Here is a 25,879-nt window from a genome sequence, read left to right as displayed (position 1 = left end):
ATAACTAAGAGACATAAACGGAGGTTGGCCTTTATGTATATTATATCTTGTTCCATTTTTTTTATTTTGGTAATGTTTAAAAAAATGAGCACATAATAGAAAAAAGTTATGAAATCATTTAGTCTGACAAGATTACCTGATACCAGATGTTTTTCTGATAACATGATCTTTGTAACAGGGCTACGGTGAACTGTGAAAGTCTGGAAAAGTTGTGGTCCTGAACCAACTGTTTCTGGGTGTTGCACAATTACGCGTACAGCTCCAGAGCTTGTGCCATATGCAATCTCGATCCAATTGCCACTTACACCTACACAAAAACATGAGAAACAGAAATTATTTTAGTAAATTATATTTGCCCAAGATGGTGCAGGAGTGCTGTTGAGGAAAGATGTGATGTTTACATTTAACTTTACAAGATTATTTCAGCAATTATTGCACTTAAGTGTTTTTTCCAGTGAGACTGGTCTATCAGGGCAACCTGGTCTACCCAACTATGGGATGGAGCATACTGCTTCCGCTTTCACCTTTCAGCCCCAATCCAGGAGCCTTCGCAGGCAGTCGCTTTTGCGACAAACTATTTTTGTATTGAATTTATATTTTACCAACAATATACTTATCTCCCTTTATTTCTTTGTCAGTAAAATATAAATTTATTCCACTTATAATTCACAAGTACATTCTTCCCATATACAGTAGTGGCCATAATTGTGGAAACCTTTTGGGAAAAGTGTATTTTTGAGGTTTGATAGCTAATAACACCATTTGGGGGGAGTTGTACCATAAAATTATATATCAATGGAAAGATAATTTAATCAAGAATATAATGCAACAAAAGTTGTTCAAGTATCTGTATTCTATGAAAAGATATAGCCAAATAATCAGAAAAAGGAAGCACAACTTGCTTAGGTTGGTATCAGGTAGCTTTCCTTCATCTGATTGTAGTCAATGAGCATGAGTGTTTAGAGAGCCAATCAGGTGTCATCTTGTTTTGGCAATGAGCCAATCAGATCACAGTAGGATTCAGTTATTGATGTCATGTATTGAAGTTGAGAGGAGGATATTTGTCAATGTGTTATGTGATCGCTATCAAGTTGGTTGGGGGTTTTTTGTCTTCTTTCATTTAGTGAACTTGTAAAATGTAATAAAATTAAAGTAATGGTGCAAAGAGTTGACTGGTCGCCCAGAAAGTGATGTAAAATATTATTATTAAGTGAACAAGGCTACAGTTAGAAAGAAATTAGAAGAAAAATTGGTGGAAACTTAACCAAAGATGACATTTCTTGAAGTTTTTGAAGAGGTATAAGGAGACAAAACCACACTGGTAAAGGCAGGAAAAGGTGCACAACAGCAAGTGATGATAGAAGAATTAAGAGACTGTGTGCCTATGTGACAGAAGAAAATCATCTGGGTGTATACAAGATGAAATGGTGAAATACATTGTGAAGTTGAGTGCAACAACTATTCAGTGCAGACTGAAGGAATTTGGCCTAAAATCTAGAATTCCACAAAAAAAGCCACTTTTATCTCACAAACGAAGGTTGAAAAGCATTATATTCTTGATTAAATTATCTTTCCATTGATATATAATTTTATGGTACTACTCCCCAAAAAAGTGGTGTCATTAGCCATCAAACCTCAAAAATACACATTTTCCAAAAGGTTTCCACAATTTTGGCCACTACTGTATTATGCATCATTTCAAATATTGGAAATACTGTTGAAGGTGCAAGTTATGTACAAGACGAACACTTCTGATAGACTATACATTTCAACCTTTTCCCTAATAATAAAATTAACACAACTTACTTACAAACTAACAATATAAAGATGTAAATTAGCAAGTGACATTTTGAAATTCAGATATTATTTCTTAAAAATATTGTCATTTGGGAAAAATTGTTTTGAAGATAAATATTCAATTTTATCAAATAGTAATAGTAATAAATCTCTCTTCCAAGTGCTATAGCATTGAGTATATTAGCACAAGGGGTGGAATGACATTTCCAAATGCATAAAATCCATAACTGAAATGATGCAATATTAAATATTTTTAATTGACAATTAAACAGGATGATTTGACAATTTCATATTCAATATCAATTGACAACAGGATGATTTGACAATATCATTTTCAGTATCAATTCTATCAAGATGATACAAACTTGTTTTGGGTGTAAGGTAAACACTAAGTGCAGTTATGGCATCATTAGAGGGATCATGGTATAATTCTGTCACTAGAAGATCATTATCTTTCATTCGCAATGGAAATTTTTGCATATCTGCAAAATAAAGAAATATATAAATTATTTTACAATGCCAAACAACCATTTCAGAACTTTAAAATGTTTACAATAAAATTCGTGAAAAAATACTTTCCAGAGATAAAAGTAAAACTGCCATAAATCAGCGGCCCCCAACCTTTTTGGCTCCACAGACCGGGAGCAGCAGTGGTGGTGGTGGTGGGGATATTTCTCACATGCAACCTAGGTCCTGCACATGCGCAAATGAAGCTGTATGAGCTCGCCCACTGCTTTCGCAGACCGGTTCCCAATGCACCATGGACTGGTACAAGTCCGTGGACCAAAGGTTGTGGACCGCTGCTCTAAATAAGCCATCGGATTGAAGTGTGAAGTTAATTGTCAAAGATTCTTGAGCTTACCAATATAATATATGGAGCCATTGTTGCAGCCCAGCAGTAAGAATGATCCAGCAGTATCATAGCTAGTGATTGGGACAACATCTTGAACCTAGTAAATAAAATAAAAACATCAACTTTCCATTTTGTTTCATATGCTTTTGTGTTGGAGTAGCACTACAAATGAGCCATATTATCTAAATGCATATGTTTTATGAAGATTAAACTGGAGCAATTTGAAATTATATTAAATTTAAAGATTTCTTTCTCACAATTTTCTTGTAAAACCTCTGAAAGAACCCTTATACCACAGTGTTGCAACAATTATTTTCAAGTTACTGAATTAATACTATAACACAATAATATGCATGTGTAAAAGCATGGGTGTTGGGAAAGGTGTGTGTGTGTGTGTGTGTGTGTGTGTGTGTGTGTGTGTGTGTATCTGTGTATATTCATGTGCACATATACATACTGCAGACAAGTAAGAAAAGGCTAAGGACTGCCAAGACAGCAGAGAGAAACATGAAAGATACACCACCTTTAGGTGTCAATACAGCAGTACCAGATGCACATGAAAGAGACAGAATGAGTCAAAGTAAGCTGGATAATGGCAGACTGTAGTCTAAAAGGTCTGGGTAGATGAGCTGGGGGGAAAAAAATGGGAAGTTTTTTTTCTTCTCTCATCTGCAGTCTCAAAAGTTAGTTGACACACTGCCAGGTAGGCAGGGAGGAAGATGTCAGGAGTGGAAGATGACAGAAGAAGGAGAACAATTCTGCGTAAGAGGAAAAAGCAGGGGTGAAATGCTACCAGTTCCCTCCGGAACGGGCGAACCTGTAGTGATAAAAAGCTACCAGTTCGATCGAACCGGTAGTTAAAAAAAGCTACCTGTTCAGGAGAACCGGTATTACCCAAGTTCAGCTGTGCCATGCAGTTTAGCCTTGCTAGAAAGCAAGATTTCAGATTTCACCACTGGGAAAAAGCCCAGAAAGCTAGAAAGGAAGCACTGATGGTACTCAGAAAAAAACTTCTAGAAAGCCTTCAAAAGTAAGATGGAAGCCAACAGAAGAAGGCACTGCAAAAACAATTCTCACTCAAATAGATGACAAAGTTATATTGTTTCAGAAAGGGGATGGGGGGAATAAAATCTGGAAGGAGAAAGGAACCATGATAGCCAACTTCCCCTCTAAAACAACAGACCTTTGCTAGGCTTGGGTAAATGAGACCAATACAGGGGAGGACAGCAAACTTGTGATTGGAATCAATGAGTAAGTGACTATGGGAAAAAGGAAGTGATTATTAATACAGCTTAATTATATAGAACTAAAAAAGATAGGATAATAGGATAAAGAAAAACATAGCTCCTAGTTTCAACTGCTATATTAGGTTTTTAAAAGCAGATTTTTAAAGATACTCGTAAAATTACTAAGTTGAAAGAGGTCATTTCATCTACTGAGATCAATTTCCTAATTGGTTCTTCTATCAAATGGATGTTACATTTTAGAAAGATTTCCTCAATATTCAACTAGAACTTTATTTCCTCTAATTTGATGCAATGGAGTTGTTTCCTATAATCTACATTTACTGATGCAGCATAAAGATGCAATTGCCTTTTTAGCAGTGATTCATTTTACTAGCACATAATCAACTTGAGATGAACTATAATTCCAAGATTGTTTTCACATGCACTCTAGCCATATCAGCTTACTTATACTGATTTATACGTCTGTGTTTCACTTGTTTCTTACACTAAGAACTTTGAATATTTCTCTGGAATTTCATGCGATTATTTTTCATTTCACTTTTCTGGCCTATCAAAATCATCATTTTATTTTTCTGTCTTGTAATTGCAATTTTGTAGCACCTTAAATTGGCAAACATGTCCACTTTTAATATATTATGTAAATAATCGATGCCCAAAATGTTCTATTTCAACACTATTTGAATACCAGATTTTGGCTACCAGGATTTTGCTTGAGAATGGGCAGACTACCTTAGTTTACTACCTAAATCCTTAGAATGAATTATGCAAACTACCAAAAAATAAAACTTTAAAAGGGATTTCAGCTATATTCAGGAGACACCTGTAAGATTTCAACAATTATATCACTTGGTTTCTTGAATTTTCCCTGTAGTACTTATTGGCATGACAGTCGCTTATGTGTAAAATCAGGATTTATTCAACCAGTGATGTAGTATCCCAAGTCTATGCCTTAGGTCATTTTTGCCTCTTGAAAATTACATGGCAGTCTCTTGGATTTTCTTAGTTCTTTACACTGAGCTATAGAGACAACCATCTGGTTGTGTTACCAGGTTTGCTTCTTGCATGAATGCTTCTCAGTCTTGAATATAATCCAAGAATCTCTATTTCCACTGTCAGAATGCATAATGTATAAAAATTGCACAGCATTTGAGAACAGAAATATAAAATAGCTACCTTTGAGAAATGATGTATCATTAGTTGAGAAACTTTCAGGTAGATGATAGAATTTCTAAATTCCTCAGGATTTTACACAAACATAGTTTGACTAACCATGAAAAACCTTCCTGGCTACTGAAAAGTTCAATAGAATGGGTTAACTCTACCTCTTCTAGCAAAACAGCAGAGCTTAAGACTTCTTCCTGTCCCCTGGAAGAAACCCTTCCTTTTAGCAGCATGCATGACTTCAGCTGATTGTAGTTCCATTTTTCATTTATTAACCAATTCACTGTAACAAAATAAAATCTTGCCACCAGCAAAAATAATTGGGAAATGAAAGAAAAATGTATAATAACAAACACAAAACAGTAGGTAACAATTTGACTCTTGGTCCCTCTTGAAACATCTCTGGATCTTTCCCCTTTTTGGTAGATTAGTGACAAGAAAAGTATTTCATATTAAGTCCAACTATTGTTGTCAGTCATAAAAGATGAATCCAGCAGCATTCCCAGAAATGGTTAACAGAAATGGTCAACTCCTGCTCTATAGCATCATGTGCCCAACGATTACATCTGCAGAGGTAAACCGATCTACCTCATAATGCTTCATGATTTAGATGGTTCAGCTCTGGTGCTGCCTTGTAAATATCTATTAGTGGAACTCCCATATTAAGAGTTTCAACCACCCTTGCAATGAGATCAATCAGCTCCAAAGAGATCTGTTGTACATCTGGGAAGATGATATTATAGCAGCATCCCCTGCTTGCTCATCCTCACAGGTATGCCTTACTCCCAACCACCTGCAGAACAGATTTACTTGCCAGGGGTTTCAGATACATAATAGCCACTTCTTGGACTTCCTTGGGTTTCTCCTCCTTCCACTTTTTTTTCATTTTTTTCACATGAGCAACCCCGCCTGATACCTATTCCATCTAAAAAAGTGCCATAGGAAAATCAATAAAGCTGAGAGGGTTGGTTGGATTGCAAGGATGCTTGCTGCCAGGATTGCTTGACTCCTTTGTTTTGCATCACTGTCTCCAGAAACTCTTCTGCCTCTTGGATCAGCCTATTTACACGTCTGGGCAACTGCTTAAGACTGAGTGCTCCTGGATTCTAATATTCAGCTATCACGCTGCCTGTTGGCTGCAGCTTGTCTTCAGCAAACCAATTAGATCACTGGGACAGGCTTGATTTGATTACATCTTGCTCTCTTTCCTAGACTACCTTCTCCTCCTCATTTATGTTTTGTGTTTGTCCCTCAAGTTGGAGCCATGAGAAAATCTGTGGTTTGCCTCTGTAAGGAGTGGTCACTTCTACAGAACAGGAATAAGTCTTAAACGCTGATTTCCAGATTAAAAATAAATAAATAACAGGAGTCAGCTCCATCTTTGGCAAACATCTTTCCTATTATAAAGAAATAATTTTCTTGCAAAATAATTAAATGATTACAACAACTCTTGCTAGCTAAATGATAAAACTTGAAACATTACAGATCTTTCAGCAATAGTAAAATATATTAAAGATGAACAAATATATTGATAAAAAGTTGATGTCCTTTTTTGAATACTAATAAGGTACAGGAGCAAGAAATTCTGTTCATATGTACCTGCCAATGTTGAGTCACAGCATTCCATACACCCACTTTTCCTGTATGACTGGTGGCTACCAACTGGTTACCAATGAAGAAAAGAGCATCTACTGGGACTCCAAGACTAAAGATTCCTATCAGGAGAGACAATACCACACACAGATGTATAGTAAAAGCACAAAAGGGTCTAAGAAATTTTAAGTTAAAATAATTGCAATATCCAATTAAAAATGCTTTTGAAAAGTATAACAATATCATTAGTAATCACTGCCTCTCTTATAATATACAGTATTTAATTATAGACTGGTTGGTATAAATACTTATGTCTTGGTACATAGCCATGACTATGTTTCAGCTGAGGCTAGATCAGCCATGACTAAGGTAAGATTCACTTATTTTGTTCTTAGTTATTTGATTTAGAGGTCAGCCGACTCTTCAGTGACTCCGAAAAGGTTATAACTAAAAGAAAAAAACAACCTATGTCCAAAACACCCACAAGCAACCAGAAGTCTGTAGTAACACACACACACACACAAACCAAAACCAGAAACTATAGGTGTTCCCTCTGTCCTAAGCTCTGAGAGAACAACCAGACTTTTAATCATTTCTGGAAATTTGTTTAGGTGGGAGACACCCAAATCTCTGGGGGTGGGGACATCATTCATAGGGCAGTTGCCATGAGAGAAAAGGAATGCTTCCACAAAATTGCTTGGATTCCACAAAATGTCATTGTTTAATTAACATTGCTTAAGCATGTCCAGTCTGTCCATGCCAAATAGGCAGAAACATTTGATGACAAGATGGCCCCTCAAATAGTCAAGCCCTAGTTTTTAAAAAATCAAATTAAAATATAAAGGATCTTATGTTCAAATACTTACATTGTGTTAGCCACTGAGAATTGCTAAAGTGGTATTTGATAGAAATGCAAACATGCCCAGATTTATATATGGCTGGGTGTTTAATTTACCTTTTCTATTAAAATCTACACAGAGAACACTTCTATCTTTAAGCTTTATGAAGGACCAATTAACAACAAAAAGGTATTGTATTACTTTAAAATAAAGACAGCAGATTCTATGGTTTTGGCCTGTAAAGAAGTCTGGTACCTAAAGTGACTTTAAGGTTTCATTTATTCTGTACTTAAAATATTTCACATTAACATGCAGAAATCTTAAAATATATTAAAATATATAGTGTAAGCCACTCAGAATTGTCAAACTGCACAGATTGAGTCTGTTATAAATAAATACCAAATAATAGTAAATGCCAAATCATTTTTCGGGCCATATGACCTTCCTTGAGGTTTTACTCTATTTTCAGCAGCATACATAAAAAGCAGGCAACAAGAAAAAGGAAAGAAACAACTAGAAATAATTACTCTGGAGGAAGTTTGGGGAAATCAAGGAAGACAGCATGAATAGTCTGAAGGAATTTAAAATGTCACTCCTACTTAAGCTCAACAGTCATAATGCCATCCAGAGGGAAGACAATGGTAAAAGTAGTGACAGATGCTTGTCTTAAGGGGATTTCTCTGTAAAATATTGCTTATAGCAGCAATCTAGTACCAGCTTATTATGTAAGTAACAGTGAAGGGAGAAACAGGAGATGCCAAGCTTGATAATATTCCATAGATGGTGTCAGTTTCTGAAGAGTATATGTAACAACACATTGTTTTTCTGATTTGTTTTTGTTTTCAAGAGAACATTATTTCTCTCTCCCAAGGCAGGGCTGTTAACATTGCAAGAAAAATGGGCTGGTAGCAGTGTCCAAAAGAGAATACTCTTTCTTATTAAATCATTATAAAATCAATGCAATAAATCAATCACACCCACACTTACATAAGTAATACACGTGCGCTGTGTTCCATTTGCTCTGTTAGTGGAGTAAATATCATTGATTTTGTAAAATTATTTAACAAGCTCAGAATTAGTAAATTGACAGTTTTTAAAAATAAATTAGTTTTCGGTGAATAGGAAGGCGGGAGTATGTGATCTTCTTAATTGAGTGTTTTCTCGATTTGACTATGATCAAATATAGAACAGCTGCTCATAATCGATTAAGATTCAGCACATATTAAGAAACAATATTTCAGTAATATGTTCTTGGTAAAAAAAATAGTTTACTGCAAGTCCCTCCAATTCAACCTATGAAAAGAAAAGTATAGCCATATTAAATATCAGTATATTAAGACGTGAAACACAACACACGCTCACCTATTTCGCTACCACTACCGCCGTCCTGGATGCTCCATAAAATGATGCTGCTTTCGGATGCCACAGCAACCATTTTATCTTTGTCACCATGTGGACCACCAACAACCTTTGCATTTAGAGCCACACGTTCAATAGTCCAGTCTAAGTAAGGACTTGTAAAAACTTGTTGCCACCCAGAGGATTCTTTAATTCTAAGGAAAAAGACATATGAACAGATGTTTCTTAGGGCTGGCCTTCTAAGAGGTACTTCAGTACAAATGAGTTGTCTAATCACCAGAAGCCAGAAAAATGGTTGGAAACTCAATCCTATATGCTACAGATAAGTTAAAATACTAAAGAACCTCAGAATTAACTCCTACAAGATAAAATTTAAATAGATGCTGTCACAAATCACTGACTTACAACAAATCCTTAATTCTGGTTTATTTAAAAGACGCATTTCAGTGTAGAATAAAACCAAATATTTTCTCCAATACCTATGTAATTTTCTCAAATAAGCACATGAAATAGCAGAATCATTAGAATTTCTAGAACCACAAAAGGGAATTAAATATGATTATCTTCCAATATTTCTCAGAGATTATGTCTTCAGAATCAAGAATGAGAAAGTGCCTACCTCCATAATTTCAGTGTAATGCACAAAAAGATAGATGGGAAAGGCGGAAAGATGTAAGAAAAGATAAATGTATATTTCTTAAAACCATGTAAAAGATTTTATACTGTATAAAGAAGCTAAAGAGAACAGAAAAAAACAGGTTCCTTTCAGATAAAACAGGCATATTATCTAATCTCTTTATGCTGCTGCAACTTGGCATAATGGTTACTAAAAGTTATTCAAGGAAAAGAAGAGTCAAGTGACAGTGCATATAAAGCTAACAAAATCAGCTCACTCACTGCAGCACTTTGCATAATGACAATCCTGATTTTTTTTTATTATTTGTTTGATTTACATCCTATCTTTCTACTAAGATGTGACCATATTAGCTAGGAACTTGATTGCATGCAAACCGGCAATATAAATCATACTGGAATCATGTGCTATAAATGTTAGAAATCCTCAGAATAATTTCATATGGAGTTCCAGAGGAAAATGACAGCTATTTCATTTTTACAAGGGCATCCTATTACCTTAATTTGTATTAACCCCTGAAGGAATATATATGCTGGTGCATACATAAGGTGTAAAACATGACTTGAGCTCAAATCATTTTGAATATTGATGGAATATTCTTCCAACCCATTGCAAGAAATGATCTGGTATCTAAATAATGAGATTGGAACAACATCGTGTAAAACTTCCAATGAGGTCAAAGCAGCCCATTGAAAGACATATGATCAGTATTCAAAACATTCTGCACAGCCCAAGTAGAGATTTATTCTTAAACATGTAAATTGAGGTATGACACTTTACAATAGAAAGTAGCCATGTTGCTATTACTATAATCCCATGAACAGTACAACTTAATTCAGGAAATGAAAAATGGCATTATTAAGAAATCCAAAGTGCTTTTCAGGTTTTTCTAAATAGGAATTATTTTTAAATGAGATACTTGTTTAGTGAGATTTACCCCATTTTATGACCTTTCTTGCCACCGTTGTTAAGTGAATCACTGCAGTTGCTAAGTTAGTACCACAGCTGTAAAGTGAATCTGGTTTCCCCATTGTTTGTCAGAAGGTCACAAAAAGTTATCACATAATGCTGGGAGAATGCAACTATCATAAATATGAGTCAGTTGCCAAGCACCTGAATTTTGATTATGTGACCATGAGGATGCTGCAGTGATCATAAGCATCATAAGTAATAATTTTTTCAGTACTGTTGTAACCTCAAACAGTCACTAAATGGACTGTTGTAAGTCAAGGCCTACCTGTACTGATCATTTAATTTTATAGAGAAATTTATTCAAAAATTCAATTCAGGTCTTTCTGGAGTTTGAATATAATTATTGCTTTGAAAGAGACTGAATGATTTAAAATGACAATCTCCATAAGCAGTGTCTATCAAACACATGGTACAGCACTTTCTCACTATAGGACTACAAGTTTACTATGATGGATGGACTCTGTTACTATGGCAATGGTTGCTCCATTGGAAGACCTGAAAGAGCAGACTAGAGGCAGATTATCATGGAGAAAATCTAGGTATGTGAGCACTAAGAATAGAAACTGACGATGGAATATTATCAATCAAATCCGTATCTTTGTATTCAGAATTGCTATATAACAAGCACATAATCCTCTGAGTAACATATAGTAGTTAGTCAAATGTAGTGACAGTACCAGCAGATTGCTACAGGAACCAATTACTCAGACTAGTAGATTCCTTTATACTGGATATGTTTGAGTGGATTCTAGATGCTTGAATTTCTGCACTGAGCTGGACAGGCCTATGTTTAAATTGCCTCTTTCAACACTATAATTCTATGATTTAGAAACATTACTTACTAATTATGAAAAGCCATTTAATATGCCAGACTGGGCACATAGCAGCACAGTGCTGCATTCTTTTTTAATGTACACTGAAGATAGTGGCTTTCAGGCTCTTACAATCACACAGAAGTTCATATTAATATATGTCTTACATAAAAGAATTAAAGCAATTTATGAAAACATATTTTATTAACGATATCTAATATAACATACTATAAAATTTCTGTCATTTATATATTCTGGCAAAGAATATATACCTGTGATGGCAAACCTATGACACATATGCCCGAAGTGGCACGCGGAACCATGTCGTCTGGCACACATGGCGTTGCCCATTCTTCCAGGTTTCTGGCGTCCATGCGCATGCGATGATCAGCTGGCCTTTGTGCATGTGGCAGTGCTGGAAACTGGAAGAGCTGGTCTTCCGTTTTCTGGTGCGAGCGTGCACACCAGCCAGTTGATCAGCACATGTGCATGCGTGGCAGTAACCGGAAGACATGCATGTCAGAAACCAAAGTACCTTACCCAGCGGGCTCCTCTTCCTCGTCGAGCGAGAAGTGCTTCCCTTTTTTGCACTTAGTGCCACATTTTCGGCACTCGGTCCCAAAAAGGTTTGCCATCACTTTTCAGATTCATTAAAAGTTTCTAGTGAAACAACTGGAAGCAACACATATATTAGTAACGTGGATTTCTTTCTCAGAAAACATGAAGTAGGAGAGTCCATTTCCTCCATGACCTGATTCTGTGTACTTCAGAGAAAAACCCCCACCTTATTTTAAATAAAGTGGCTTAATATTGAGCAAAATGTCTCATCCTTGGAAAATAAGTTTTATAATATAATTATGAAGGAACAGAATGATGAAGATTTCCATGCTGAATTTTAGACCATTAAAGATGATGAACTGTGTTTACCTAAAAACTTCTATCACTGTGCATTTAATTAATACTTTATAAATGGCACAGTGACACAATCAGTGTTAGTAATTTATGCTTACCTGTAACAAACTGCAAAGTGGGCATATGCAGCTACTATCCAGTTATGGTGGCCAGCCACTATCAAAACTTTTCGAGGATCCACAGGAAACCCTGTTGTGGTGGTGGTTTTAAAAAAAGAAAAGACACAGATGAAGATATAAATTATAATTATTTCAATGAACAGAACAATCCCACTGTATATTCTGAAATTCCATGTTGTGATTACGCAAATATGTAATTTAATATTAGCACAAAATACAGGGCTTTGAAATTTAATGCTATGGCTTTTAATGCTAACAAGATGGACATGAATATATGGTGACTTGTGGCCTAGGAAATCTCAAAAGTTAAAATATGAAGATGAATGGAATTTCCAGGAGCCTTACAATGCAATTAGTATTTCCATTTAGATTAAATACTTTCCATTTTTTAATTGTGAATGTGCAGCACCTTACTCTTTGAATCCAAACTGCCTTCAAAACTGAAGATATGTACTTCATTGGCCTCCTTTCAGGCGCTTTATGTATAGTACAATTTTTTAAAATGGAGTCTTAAAAAATTACTAGCAACTGAAAGCCTAATTTCTATGTTCATGATGATACCCAATGTCAACACTAAATAATCAAATTAAGACATAGTTCTGCACTCAATATTTTCAACCACAAACATATGAGGCAAGAATCATGTGTATTTATTACAACATTCTAAATTTTTCTCACCTAGCTTAACTGTATCTTCACCAGTACCAGTTAGTGAAGGCTGCAAATTGCCTGCTCGCACCTCACCTTCAGAGCCGTTCTGAGGTATTCTACCATCTGTAGATGTGCCTGCAGAACCATTGATTTTTCGACTTGGAATGCCTAAGACAGAAAGGATATGTCTCTAATTTGGTATCATTGTTTCTCATTCTTATGCCTAACTGTTAAGATATAAATAAAAGAATTACAACTTTAAAACCATAGTTTGCCCAAATCTTCCCCTGTGGACATCAGGGATCCTCTAAAACAGCACAGGAGTCACAATGCAAAGTAAACCTCTTTATGGTCCTAAAATAATATACTGTAATTAACAACTCACTTGGTGCCCAAATTCCAAGACATTGTATACAAGTATATTTCCAGAGAGGGCCACAGTGATTCGTACAAACTACAGTGCTCCAGAACTAAAGACTAAATACTCTTTTGTCTGGAAAAATGAGGAGGAGGTGCAGATGGATAAGGTTCATCACTCTTGACTTTATAACATCAGAGAAACAAATAATCAAAGTTAACCTTTAAAGGTATCATCGGTGTTAACAGTACACAGAAAAATATGCGTTGAACTAATATCAGTGAAATAGAACAGTTTGTAAAAAGAGCCTAATAAGATTCTCATATAGAAGGTGGACATAATCATCTATTAAATATGGAAGTCACAGAGCAAACTCTGATACTATTCTTTTAAAATAGCTGAAAAATCTCAACAATTGAAAAGCCCAAGATACCTATCAGTTGAAACATAGAGAAGTACCTGGAGGTGGGAGATATCCATGAAAGAGTACACTGCCACAAGAGGAACGCTCAAGTTCTTCACATAAAAGCAATCTTCTTACTGAAAGAGAATTGTACTTCCAATAAATGCACAATAAAACAGGTTACTTCAAAATAATTTCTAATAGATTTTTTTTTCAAGAAAACAAGTGGATATGTTATATTATATTTGAAATATGCAAACAATAAACTTAAAACACATCTACATTAATTTCAAAGATGAGCTCAGATCCCATATATTTCAAATATTTGGGTAAGAAGAATTTGGAAATTTTTCAGACTCTAGAATACCACTTTTTTTTTTAAAAAAAATGTATTTTATTAATTTGGGTTTTCAAGTGACCTGATGTGCTTTACACAACTAATATTATCAAACATAAAGGTTATAAACCCAGACAGGAAAAAAAAAATCCACAGAAATAAATTCTGGTGGATTAAGAAAGCCACTAATATTTCTGAAGAACTAAGTATATCTCTTGTAAAACAACAATAAGCACAAAATGCCATCGTGTAGCGTAGTATATGAAGATTAAAATCATAGAAGAGAAAAAAATGGTTACTGCTGGCGGTTATCCTGGGATGATGCATCATTTCTTACAATGGCTTCTGGAAATGAAATGATGCGTTCCAAAAGGAACTGTGTGGCTGCAGTTCAAAGCTGACGAAGAAATAGAACATATTTCGCTCAGGTATCTCGATATTTTTCAGAAAAAAAAAATCTTTGGCTGGCTATTTTTATCTCAACATTGTTAAATATATAGATTTCAATTGCCATTCTGATTTCCTAACATACACTAAAAAAATACAGGTAGTCCTCAACTTATGACTACAATTTAGCCCAAAATGCATGTTGAGAAATTTGTTAAGTAAATTTTACCCCATTTTACAACTTTTCTTAACACGTTTGTTATGTTAATCATTGCAGTTTTTAAATTAGTAACACAGTTGTTAAGTGAATCTGGTTTCCCGATTCACTTTGCTTGTCAGAAGGTTGCAAAAGGTGATCACATGAACCTGGGATGCTGCAACCGTCATAAATATGAGTCAGTTGCCAAACATCTGAATTTTATTCATGCGATCATGGGGCTGCTGCAATGGTCGTAAGTCACATTTTTCAGTGCCATTGTAACTTTCAACAGTCACTAAATGAACTGTTGTAAATCGAGGACTACCTAGAATTAAACTAGTTGCCAAGTTCAATTTAGTGAATGATTCAAATATATAGATATATATATACATATATTTACCTAATGGTGTGATTCCATAAAATTCTGCTTCGTGTCTGAGTACATTGATACTTACTCCTCTGCAAAATAAAGAAAATAGAATAAAAATACTATTGTCAACTCGTTAGAACCCAAATATTTCCTTACAAATTCTGAATGTGGCTTGGGAAAATAGATTCTTTGTGTAACCAAAGGAAACAGTACTGTAAACAATACATTTACACACAAGAACCAGATTTTTAAAACTAATTTTAAGTGATCTTAACACTATTTTAATTACTTTCTTCCTGAAACAGTTTAATACAAAAATCTAACTTACCTCAGATCTAATTCCTTTGTTCGAAGAAAATTTAAAATTGGTGCAAATGCTGCAGGATCTCTATCAATAAATATCTACAAAGAAGAAGAGAGAGATGATTTATTTGCCTGTGAGGACTTTTTAAATCAGGAAATCAATCCTGTCATAATTATACATGTTAAAGTCATATTTATTTCAGTGGGTGTAACTTAAACATGCATTCAAATTTCAATTTTTGTTCAATTTTTTGAGTTTTGAGCTTGTCAAACAGGTTGCTAGAATCTACAGTATTCAGATTTTAAAACAAGCTGTTTCGGTAACCGGTTTCACCCCAAACTATCTCTCTGAAGCATTATTGCAAGTCAACACCATACAGTACATTACCTTATACTGACTTACAGTTATAACACGTTTGCATTTATTCAGTTAAGGTTACATAAATTATTCTGAATCCAACATTTTTATCAGAAAATCTATTCTAGTTTCACATTATAATACAATTAAAAAAGCAAAATACTCACAGCACCAGTTTCGTCTTTCAGTGTTGAAATTCTCCCACTCAACAAACTGAAATCAACAAATCTAAATTACAATCTAATCTGAGTAAGAGACAGAAAAAAGATGAACCAAATAAATGTTCAGAGAAGAGCAACAAAGATGATTAGGGGCCTAGAAGCTGTAACATACAGAGAACAATTGCAGGAACTAGGTATACTTAGTCTAGTGAAAAGAAGGCGCAAGGGTAATATGACAGCAGTCTTTGCAATACTTCAAGGGCTGCCACAAGGAAGAGGCAGCCAATTTATTTAACAAAGCACCTGGAGACAAGACAAATTCCTGGAATTAAGGACAAAAACTTCTAACAATGAGAACAATCAACCAGTGGAACAAATTGCCTTTGGAAGCTGTGGGTGCCCCATCACTGGGGGCTTTTAAGAGACTGAACAGTCATTTGCCAAAAATAGTATCGATCTTCTATTTGAGTGGGGGTTGGATTAGATAAACTCCAAGGTCCCTTCCAATTCTGTTTCTGTTACTGTTACTAAATGTTTTGGGTTGCAAGTTATCTCCCATAAGGGAGAAGGTGATTTCTGCCAACTATAATTTCATCCACATTGCACCTAAATCATGTCCTGTATTATTCCCACAGCCAATCAAAACAAATTTGCAAAGGATGAAGAGCATTGCATAGTAGAAGTAGTTGGGTAAGTTTTTCTAGATACAGAAAAGTCCATTCTGTAAATTTAAGCACACACACACATTTTCTGTGTTCAGGTTTCATCAGCACAAGCCATGATGGAACTACATTTTTTACAGGTAGTCCTCAACTTACAACAATTGAGCCCAAAATTTATGTTGCTAAGTGAGACATTTGTTAAGTGAGTTTTGCCCCATTTTATAATTCTTCCTGCCACAGTTGTTAAGTGAATCACTGCAGTTGAGTTAGTAACCCGGTTGTTAAGTGAATTTGGTTTCCCCATTAACTTTGTCAGAAGGTTGCAAAAGGTGATCACATGATCCAGGGACACTGTGACCGTCATAAATGTGAATCAGTTGTCAAGCATCTGAATTCAAATTACGAGACCATGGGGATGCTGAAACGGTCATAAGTGTGAAAAAGGGTCATAACTCACTTTTTTCAGTGCCATTGTAACTTCGAAGGGTCACTAAGTGAACTGTTGTAAGTCGAGGACTACCTGTAATGTCTTTACAGCTCAGATTTCTGTAATGATTACACAAAAATAAGGTTAGAAAAGAATTATAAAATACTAAAGAACCTTTTTTTTTTAAGATTGTCCTCCTTCTTCTAATCACTCTTTATAGCAAAGAGCATGTTTGATGAAAAAACCTTAAAGACGGCCCTGGTGTAACCCTTTTGTAAGAGGTAAATTTAGGATCTACCTAAAACTTCGTAACTACTACCCAGTCTCCAAACTTTTATGGTAGGTTATGGAATGGTAGCTGTAAAGGGCTCTGGAAGAAGAAATGTGAACCCTTTTCAATCAATGTTCACATCTGAGCATGGGACAGAAACTCCTCACTGGTTGCTCTTGTTGATAACCAAACGGTGAGACTTAAGACAAAGAAAGGCCAACTGCTGAATATCAGCAGATAATCACCATCCAAAATATGTTTTTAGTTGGTCTGCAAGGTCCAGGCGTTGAAAGCACTGTTTCACTCATTTCTGAGTGGATGGTTCCAGTCACCACACTATGGGACTAAGACGTTGAGCCCTCAGGGATTTCATTATGGAGGACTCTTATGGAAGTAAAATGAACCTCAGAAAGATAGTGAATACATCTGAAGCTGGCTGAAATGAGGGAAAGAGAAAGGCAGCTGTTATTTCTAGCCATTTCTACTCATAAGAATTAGGAATAAAAAGTCCCAAGTAAAATTTCAAACTATAAGAAGGCTTATAATTTCATTATGGATCTTAATAGAATTTAATAGCCCCCGTGCACTCAAGGACCTAAGATTTGCAGTGGTTCATCCTTTATTTACCTGCCATTTTCATTCTGAAACTCATTCTTCTGCTACCAGTAATACATAACTGGAATCTCATAGGCAGTAACTATGGTGGAGATGGAACAGCATTATGAGAAAGGAGTTCAATATCCTCTCCCTCTGCCATCTGCACTGAAAATATTGACTGCAGAAAATAGCAGCTATTAGAGTATTACTAACTCAGTTAACTAGGCAGCATCCTGTTCAAATTCTGTCTATAAATATCAGTCACAAAATGTAATCCTCAATTTGCTGTACAAACTACAGAGCAATAGATTCTTCCATGATATAATAAAATGTACACCAGCTATTTCAGTTCAGCGTTTATATTATAAATCAAAAGAATCAATAACACAAAAAAGGTTAAAACGTATTCCAGACAATTTTGGTCTAAATATGGTAGTACAGTTAGAAAAATAAAAAATAAGAGTGCAGTTAAAAATTTCATTTCAAAGATGTCAGACAAAATTATTTGCATTTTACATAATCCAAAAGACAGCAAAGTTCCCTCAACTTATTAATTCTTGTTTCTTAATACAGAGAACATAATAAGAAAGGGAGCCAGGTTGCTTGGTATTTTTGTTACAAGACAAAATTCAATAATAAAGTTTCACAATGTAAGATAGAAACAAAAACCGAAACCTATTGACCTAATCTATTAGGGTTTCCCATTTAACAGGGAGTTAGTCTCATTGAAGCTTCTTTCAAGTAAAAATGACATAATTAAGTAAATGGCAAAATACCTGGAAAAAAAGGAGTCAGGGATCCACATTAGTGTTTGTCGTGAAGTACTGAACCTAGAAAAGACAGATTAAAAGTCAGGTTCAATCAAATAAAACTAGATATGTTTTCAGTAGTAAATAAAACTTGACCTGATGAAGAGATAATTTTGCCATTTATTACAGACCTAATTATTTCTACTTTCCAACTTCATAATAAATCAAATATGAACATGATTTACTGCTCATTGGATGGAAAAGAACAATTCTATTTTAGATCCCCCGCGTTCTTCAAAAAGCTGCTTTTGAAATGGAAGATAAAGGAAGTTTTGATTACAGCATACAGTTCAATTCTTCAAAGGGAAAGATTATATTGGGCGAGTACCAGGGCCTTGCTTGAGTTTGTTTGAATCTTGACTTGCAAAATGTACTTTAAAGCAATGGTAGGGAGCATTTATCACCTGATAATTTATTCCTATTATTTATTATCAAGTTACTGTAAAACAATTTCTGTAAAATAGCCAAGATGAAATACAAAGCAATATTACACTCTTTCTCTCTTTTCTAATCATGTAAATGATTTAAATGTGCCTTCATTTCTAAAGAATACACATAGTATATTCTAGTATACCCATAATCTTATATCCATTCATCTAATTTCTGACACTTCTAATCTAGTATTAGAAATTACATCAAATATAATTATAATATTATAATATATAATTATAATATATAATTATAATATATAATTATAATATAGTATAATATATAATAATATATAATATATATAAATATATAATATATAATTATAATATTAGACTAGACTAGACCAGACCAGACCAGACCAGACCAGACCAGACCAGACCAGACCAGACCAGAATAGAATAGAATAGAATAGAAGTATTAGAAATTAGATGTTGGTCCCTTCCAACTCTGTTGTTGTTACTGTTACTATTATTGTTGTTGTTGTTGTTGTTGTTGTTATTCAGCAGCCCATCTCACACAAGTGACTCTGGGTAGCCACAACATAAACCTACTGCACCATTAAATGTTGTTTCAACATTTCTTCAACAAATCCAATGAGTTAGATCATTCTAATTAAGAGTCGTTAGTCATATATACTAAGCAATAAGGTGGTTAGTTTACAGATGAGTATAATGTAGATTTCTATTTTTCACCGAACAATATTTATGTAAAAACATTGCATTGTGAATTTCTTTGATTTAAATCCAAAGATCTATAAATAGTTTATTAGTAAAACAAGGTGCTTTCAATTGCCATCTTTATATTTAAAAATTTAACTACAAGGTTTTTCAAATATTAAATGACTGGTTCTTTGGTTTAAAACTAGCAACATAATAGATGCTCACACCAGACCTACATTTGCTCATAGACTAAATAAGTTAATCTATGAGATACGACAACTTTGGAACAGGGAAGACAAATCTGAGAAGTTCTCTTAGCTGAGCCATACTTGAATTATGTCTGCTTAGAGCAACATACTATAATTAAAACATGACTTGTAGGAAAAAGACAGTGGCGACTAAAATATCATCTTTGGGTTTCTCTCCAGGTCTTTTTCTCAGTAAGGGATATAAATCAGGCCAAAGCACTCATTAAACAGCTTGTGGAGAACACAGAGCACCAACTAGACCTATCTAGGTCCACAACCTTTATTGCCAGTGAATCCAACGATCCAACTCTGTCTTCCCTACGACATAATTAACTAATCTTGAAGCACCCTAAACACCAGAGAGCCTTTAGTTTGGCACATGGCATGCTCTTTTCTCAGTTCTCCCTGACTAGAGAGATAATGACTGGATGCACAAAAACAACAGAGTGTGTGTGCTTCTCTAGTGCCTGCATTCCAAAGACATTTATACTAGCCTCATCTCATAATTACTGCATAAATTTTATAAATAAATAAATAAATAAAATGCCTAAGGTGCACAGGACAATTCTACAGCTCCCTGCTGCTTTCAAATATCAGCTCTGCTACAACATATAATCTTGCTAGGTTCTGCAAAATAGCATTTAAAAATCTTCAGACCTGTGCCATAAACTATTTTAATGAGCACTCCGCTCATCATACTAGAGTGCTTTATACTGTGATGTATTCAGGCTTTTGTTTTTATATATACTTTTGGTTTAATCTTTTATTTTTTATAATTATTATTTTTAGACTCTGATGTTTTTTATATGCTTCCTACCTGACTGTACCTCACTTTTCTTATGCTGGTCTTTGACCATAATAATGATTTGATTTTAATATGTATGAACTCAACTATAATATGGCTATTATTTGTAACAAAAGCCTATTGCTTGCAAAATAAAATGGTGAAAGATTACTGTTAGCAAAATACATTTTTAAAAATGCATCAAGTATGATTTTGAATCCTTTCTTCTTCCTCTGTTATACCAACCACAAATCTACCCAGAATCTCTCTAGCAATTTGGGAAAAAGGGAAGAACAAATATGGTGCAACAGATAGGACAAAAAGATGGGAAACTTGTTTTACTTGAACTTCCTTAATTTAAACCAAGCTAAACAAGTGCTTTGTGTAATAAGAGTGTTAAAGTCCTACAGGATTTATTCTAACTTTGTTTATTTTGTATTTAGAAAGTGTCTATCACTGTGCTTGTCTTCTCTATTTTTTGTTATGCTATAACTATATCTCCAATTATAACCAATTTTTAGCTTTCTAGCCATCCTGATTCATATGCACACACTAGCCATATGATAAATGCAAATTATTAGCAATCACTATTTGTTCTTTACATTCTTTGAGATTTGTATCATGTCTAAACAATGTATTCTTTTAATTAAAGCTTTTGTATCTAACTTGGAGTGTGTATATTACTGTACTTCTTAGACTAGGGTAGATCTCAACGAAGTTATTATCCGTGAAATTCAAGAGAGACAGATCTGATATGCTACACAACATCTTAAGGAGTTGCCAGCATGTGTTATTCAAGCATCTCTATATATTTTGAATCACATTTTCTCCTTCAAATCTGGATCACTGTACAGAGATATCACTTGGCTTCTTCCAATTGTGACTCCATGTTTTAACTATTTTTTCCTCATAAACATTGGTACATTCACTGGACCACCTTCAATTTACCTCATCTACTGTATTCTATTATTCTTTCTATGGGAAAATTAAGTATGCTGACAAGAGGTTTCAGCATCATGATACCTCAGCAATCTTAAGTAGGTCAGCAACTATCAATCATGTGGTAATGTTTTGCTTGTGCAGAAGACCATACAATCACCATATAATATCCTGATAATAATAGGAGGAGTGTATTGATTGTAATACTATTCAACATGAATTAACAAATAACTGTAAAATACCCTCAACCCCATACTAGCTTTCCAAAAATTGATCAAGGAATTTAGTAAGTGCTAAACTTAAGCAGATTAGTTTAAGAAAATGTTGACTGGAGATATGTTGAAATATGGATATGATTAATCTTAAATAAGTCACATGGTTGTATGACTTAAGATTAGTCTATAAATTGATCTTTTAAATAATGCTCTTATTATTCCACAATAAAAAAGGAAAATAGATGCAAAAACTACAGAGGGACTACTTTTGTTAAATGTGTCTAGGGTGATGTTTGGCAAAATTCAGATAAAAAAACTACCATAGGAAAATATAAGGAAGGATGATGCTTCCCCCCCACCCCTTGGGCAGGGTGCATGCCATCCAGATTTTTGTTCTTCCCAAATAATTGACAAGTGTATGATTGTGAGAAAGTGTATTGTTAGTTTTAAAAAAGCATATGATAAAATGGGTAGGTTTTCAACTCTATTTTGTCCTGATTGGACCCTACTGAGGAATTTTGTCCAGTTCTGGCTAGCATTATAAAAAGTGAGGATAAAATGAAACAGCTTTAGAAGAGGATTACTAAGATGGTAAGGGATCTGGAAATTAAGCCTTATAATGAGTAGGTATATTTAGCCCATATAAAAGATAATTGAGGGGATATGTTTTCAAATAGCTGAAGTTCTGCCACACAGAATAGATTGTTGTTATATTATCTAAACTTGGTTATCTGAGGAGACATATAAAAATAAACTGAATGCAGTAGGAGTGGGACATTTTAAGAAATATAGTTAGTTCTCAACTTACAACCACAATTGGGACCAGAATTCTAGTCATAAGTCATTGTGGTCATTAAATCAAGGCACCACATGACCAGGCCCATCTTTTTCAACCATTTTTTATAGCAGTTATTAAGCAAATCTCACAGTTGGAAGTCCAAATCCATTCTCCCCAATGGGCATTTTTTGCTTCTCAACAACTGGTCATAAGTCGAAGACTACCTGTATTTTTGGTAAAACAAGAGATAAATGTCAACACCTAAATAAATGTAAGTTCAAAACAAAAATGAATGACCAGTACAAACAGAGTACGCCGAGGTAGCTTTATCATGCAGACAGAAAGACTGAATGAATGAAAAGGATGCATGAATACGATAAAAACAAAGATGCTTCTGGACGATAACTGCCCAAAATCATTGTGATTCAGATGGTGCATAAATTTAATTATTATTAAATTATATTATTAAATTATTTATAAGGTAGGTAAAATGAGGACCCAGATTGTTGGGGGCAATTAAGTTGACTTTGTATATAATATACAAATGGATGAAGACTATTGCTTAACACATTGTAAGCTGCCCTGAGTCTTCGGAGAAGGGCGGGATATAAATTCAAATTAAAAAAAAATTATTAAGAATAATAGGATATGAGTGAATGGTGTGGTTATAAACTAGATTTACCTATATTTCCATTTCCTCATCTCATGCTTATTATTTTTTGCTCCTTTTCTATGCTTTGCATAATGCAGCTTATCCACAAGAGAATAATCAGCATGTACAGTATTCATGCATGTTAAACTCAATAGGAAAGAACTTGGCAGCAGCTCCAGGAATCTTGATTCAGCATGTCTCAATTAGGCTCTAAGTCTTAGCTTAAGGCTCTCTGACATACTCCCTAGCATAGTTAGCACAACAATCTTTAATGTATGTTAGGAAGAAGCCACCAAAACTGATTATCCTGTGTCAACAAGAACTGCAATTCCCTCTTTATGTCTCTCTATATTGCTATTGCTATATTGCTCTAATTCACTTATGATACTTCTTTCTCTCATCTTCACCTAGTTTAACCGAGTTGTCCTGTACTGATAGAAGAGAATATTGTTCTGCACTTTTTGGTACTGAAGTTGGCTATTGATGTAACCAACATCTCTGTCCTGAAAAACAGTGGCTCTCAACTTAATCCCCCAATAGATTAATTTATTTCCAGAAGTAATAATTGGAGAAGATCAAGATTGTAAAGTTTCTGTTTGAAGAGAGAGAGAGAGAGGAAGATCAATGAGATGAGCCTTAGGGTTTATATGGCACCTCATATTTTTTACATCGTATTCATCTGAAACCACCAAAATTAGTGTACATGTCACAACCATTTGCATGGATAGAGCCACCCAGATGATACTTATCTTGTAGTATTATGACACAAGAATACAGATCTAATATCTGAATTTATTTTTATTTTTACAGAGACCCAGCTAAAATCTTAATCAAAACACAGATTACACTGAAAATGATTCATCCTGTGCAGACCTGTATTATTTATCTTGTGATAGCAATTTTAGTTGGGTTCCATATAAAAGAGAATCCATGAGGAATTGTGACTTAGAACCACATATCTGCATTAAGGCATCACAAAAAGTATCAGTACAGTAACTAATGGCTCACTATGGCGATACCTGTTATTTGTCATTGGTTTCAGCTGGGTCTCATGTCTATGGAGATTCTCAATCACCCAAGTCATGATTGTTCCAAAAATCCTTTTTCCAAGAGGCAACTCCACTTTGATTGTTGTTGTTGTTTTCTTTGAAAAACGTTTCATTTCTCATCCAAGAAGCTTCTTCAGTTCTGTCCAGTGAAATGTTTTCGAAGAAAAAAAAAACACCCAAGAAAGTTCAGTTGCCTTTAGAACAAAGGTCTCCAACCTTGGCAACTTTAAGACTTGTGGACTTTAAGTTCCAGAATTCTGGGACTTGAAGTCCACAAGTCTTAAAGTTGCCAAGGTTGGAGACCTCTGCTTTAGAAAAAGCACCTTTGGGACAACTGAGTCCCCTGTGGAAAACCAATCAAGAGATTCCACACTTTGGAACCAGGTTTTTGTGTCACAGTGCAACCAAAATCAGTCAATCCCAAGGCTGTAAACCTCTTGGCTCATCGGTGGTTTGATAACCCTTTCGTGGAATGTCACTGTAGAAAAACAGTGACAACTTATGAGGATAGATTTCTGTGGTATAATAAAAAATCAGAGAATCTCGTGGTCCTTTCTGTCCACTCTTAAGGCAAATGATTCTTTAAGTTCTGGTGTTTTTTCTGAGAAGAGCCTAGGCGCATCTATAGCCAGACCTGAGCCTCCTCGCACATTGAACAGATTCCTTACAGCATCGATTATTTAAAGCAGCGATTCGATCAGTCTGGCGAAGGACAACCATCGCTTTCTTCTCCCAGGCCCGTCTCCACTGAAGGCATCCGCTCCTTCATGCCATCACAACAGCCGCCCCCCCCCGCCACCTCGCCCCTCGCCATCAACCGCCAAGATCCCCTCCAAGCCACGGCTTACCCCACCCACCTCTCGCGCCGCGCTCGAGCTCACCTGGTGCCCCCGACGTTGAGCTGGATGATCTCCCCGCTGCCCGCTCCGGCAAAGCCAGCGCCGTTCCCCGCCATTTTCCCCAGCAGCAGATCTTGCCCCGAATACTGCCTGTCGTCGCCGCCGCCTCCAACCGCCTCCCCGGAATCGAGGGAGGTGGGAAAAGGAGGCGGCGGCGGAGCCGGGGGAGAAAACGGGGCGTCCAGCGAGGCCGTAGAGCCTTCCCCAGCAAGCGCTAAACTGCCAGGTCGGGGATCGGAGAGGAGGAGGAGGAGGAGGAGGCGAAGGGTCGAGCTCTCTCTCTCTCCGGTCAGGCATCCAAGAGCCGCCGCCGATGCACCGCCCCCCCCTCCCTCCTCGGAGCCGCCGCGGCTCTCTACGGCAAAAAAAAATAAATCCTAGCAACGCGCGGCACCTGGAGGAGGGGACTCCGCGAGGGACAAAATACCAGCGTTAGTTGCGTCTTCGCGAGAGCTCAAGCGGAAGGCGGGAATATGCAAAACAAGGCCAAGAGGAACGCTCGGAAGGGTGGCACGCGGAAGAGGATCTCGACTAGACCTCCCTCGCCAGGCCTGTTTGTTCAAACGAGCAAAGAACGAGCCGTTCTTTGGAGACCGGTTGTTTAGGTTCCCGTTTTGATAGCTGCATCGTATCTTT

General features: G+C 35.7%; 1 protein-coding gene across 3 annotated transcripts in view; it reads right to left on the bottom strand.

Moving 5' to 3' along the window:
• Nucleotides 1-25,670, bottom strand: part of KCTD3 (potassium channel tetramerization domain containing 3) — a 33,690-nt gene extending 8,020 nt beyond the window's left edge. The window contains exons 1-14 of one of the 3 annotated variants that reach the window (XM_058165408.1): nucleotides 25,226-25,670; nucleotides 22,793-22,867; nucleotides 18,559-18,612; nucleotides 15,832-15,877; nucleotides 15,332-15,405; nucleotides 15,034-15,092; nucleotides 13,767-13,847; nucleotides 12,977-13,117; nucleotides 12,278-12,368; nucleotides 8,853-9,043; nucleotides 6,658-6,773; nucleotides 2,660-2,747; nucleotides 2,163-2,279; nucleotides 137-307 (exon numbers count right to left, since the gene is read on the bottom strand). In XM_058165408.1, coding sequence (XP_058021391.1) covers nucleotides 137-307; nucleotides 2,163-2,279; nucleotides 2,660-2,747; nucleotides 6,658-6,773; nucleotides 8,853-9,043; nucleotides 12,278-12,368; nucleotides 12,977-13,117; nucleotides 13,767-13,847; nucleotides 15,034-15,092; nucleotides 15,332-15,405; nucleotides 15,832-15,877; nucleotides 18,559-18,612; nucleotides 22,793-22,812 — 1,249 coding nt within the window. In that variant the 5' untranslated portion in view covers nucleotides 22,813-22,867; nucleotides 25,226-25,670. Of the gene's footprint in view, nucleotides 1-136; nucleotides 308-2,162; nucleotides 2,280-2,659; nucleotides 2,748-6,657; nucleotides 6,774-8,852; nucleotides 9,044-12,277; nucleotides 12,369-12,976; nucleotides 13,118-13,766; nucleotides 13,848-15,033; nucleotides 15,093-15,331; nucleotides 15,406-15,831; nucleotides 15,878-18,558; nucleotides 18,613-22,673; nucleotides 22,717-22,792; nucleotides 22,868-25,225 lie in introns of those variants that run through there. The other 2 variants (XM_058165407.1, XM_058165409.1) reach the window with 2 other exon arrangements.
• Between the last annotated feature and the right edge of the window lie 209 nt (nucleotides 25,671-25,879).

This window comes from Ahaetulla prasina, chromosome 1, assembly GCF_028640845.1.
Source record: "Ahaetulla prasina isolate Xishuangbanna chromosome 1, ASM2864084v1, whole genome shotgun sequence".
NCBI lineage: Eukaryota > Metazoa > Chordata > Lepidosauria > Squamata > Colubridae > Ahaetulla > Ahaetulla prasina.
The sequence above is the reverse complement of the archived record's forward strand: the minus strand, read 5'-3'. Positions and strand labels throughout refer to the sequence as shown.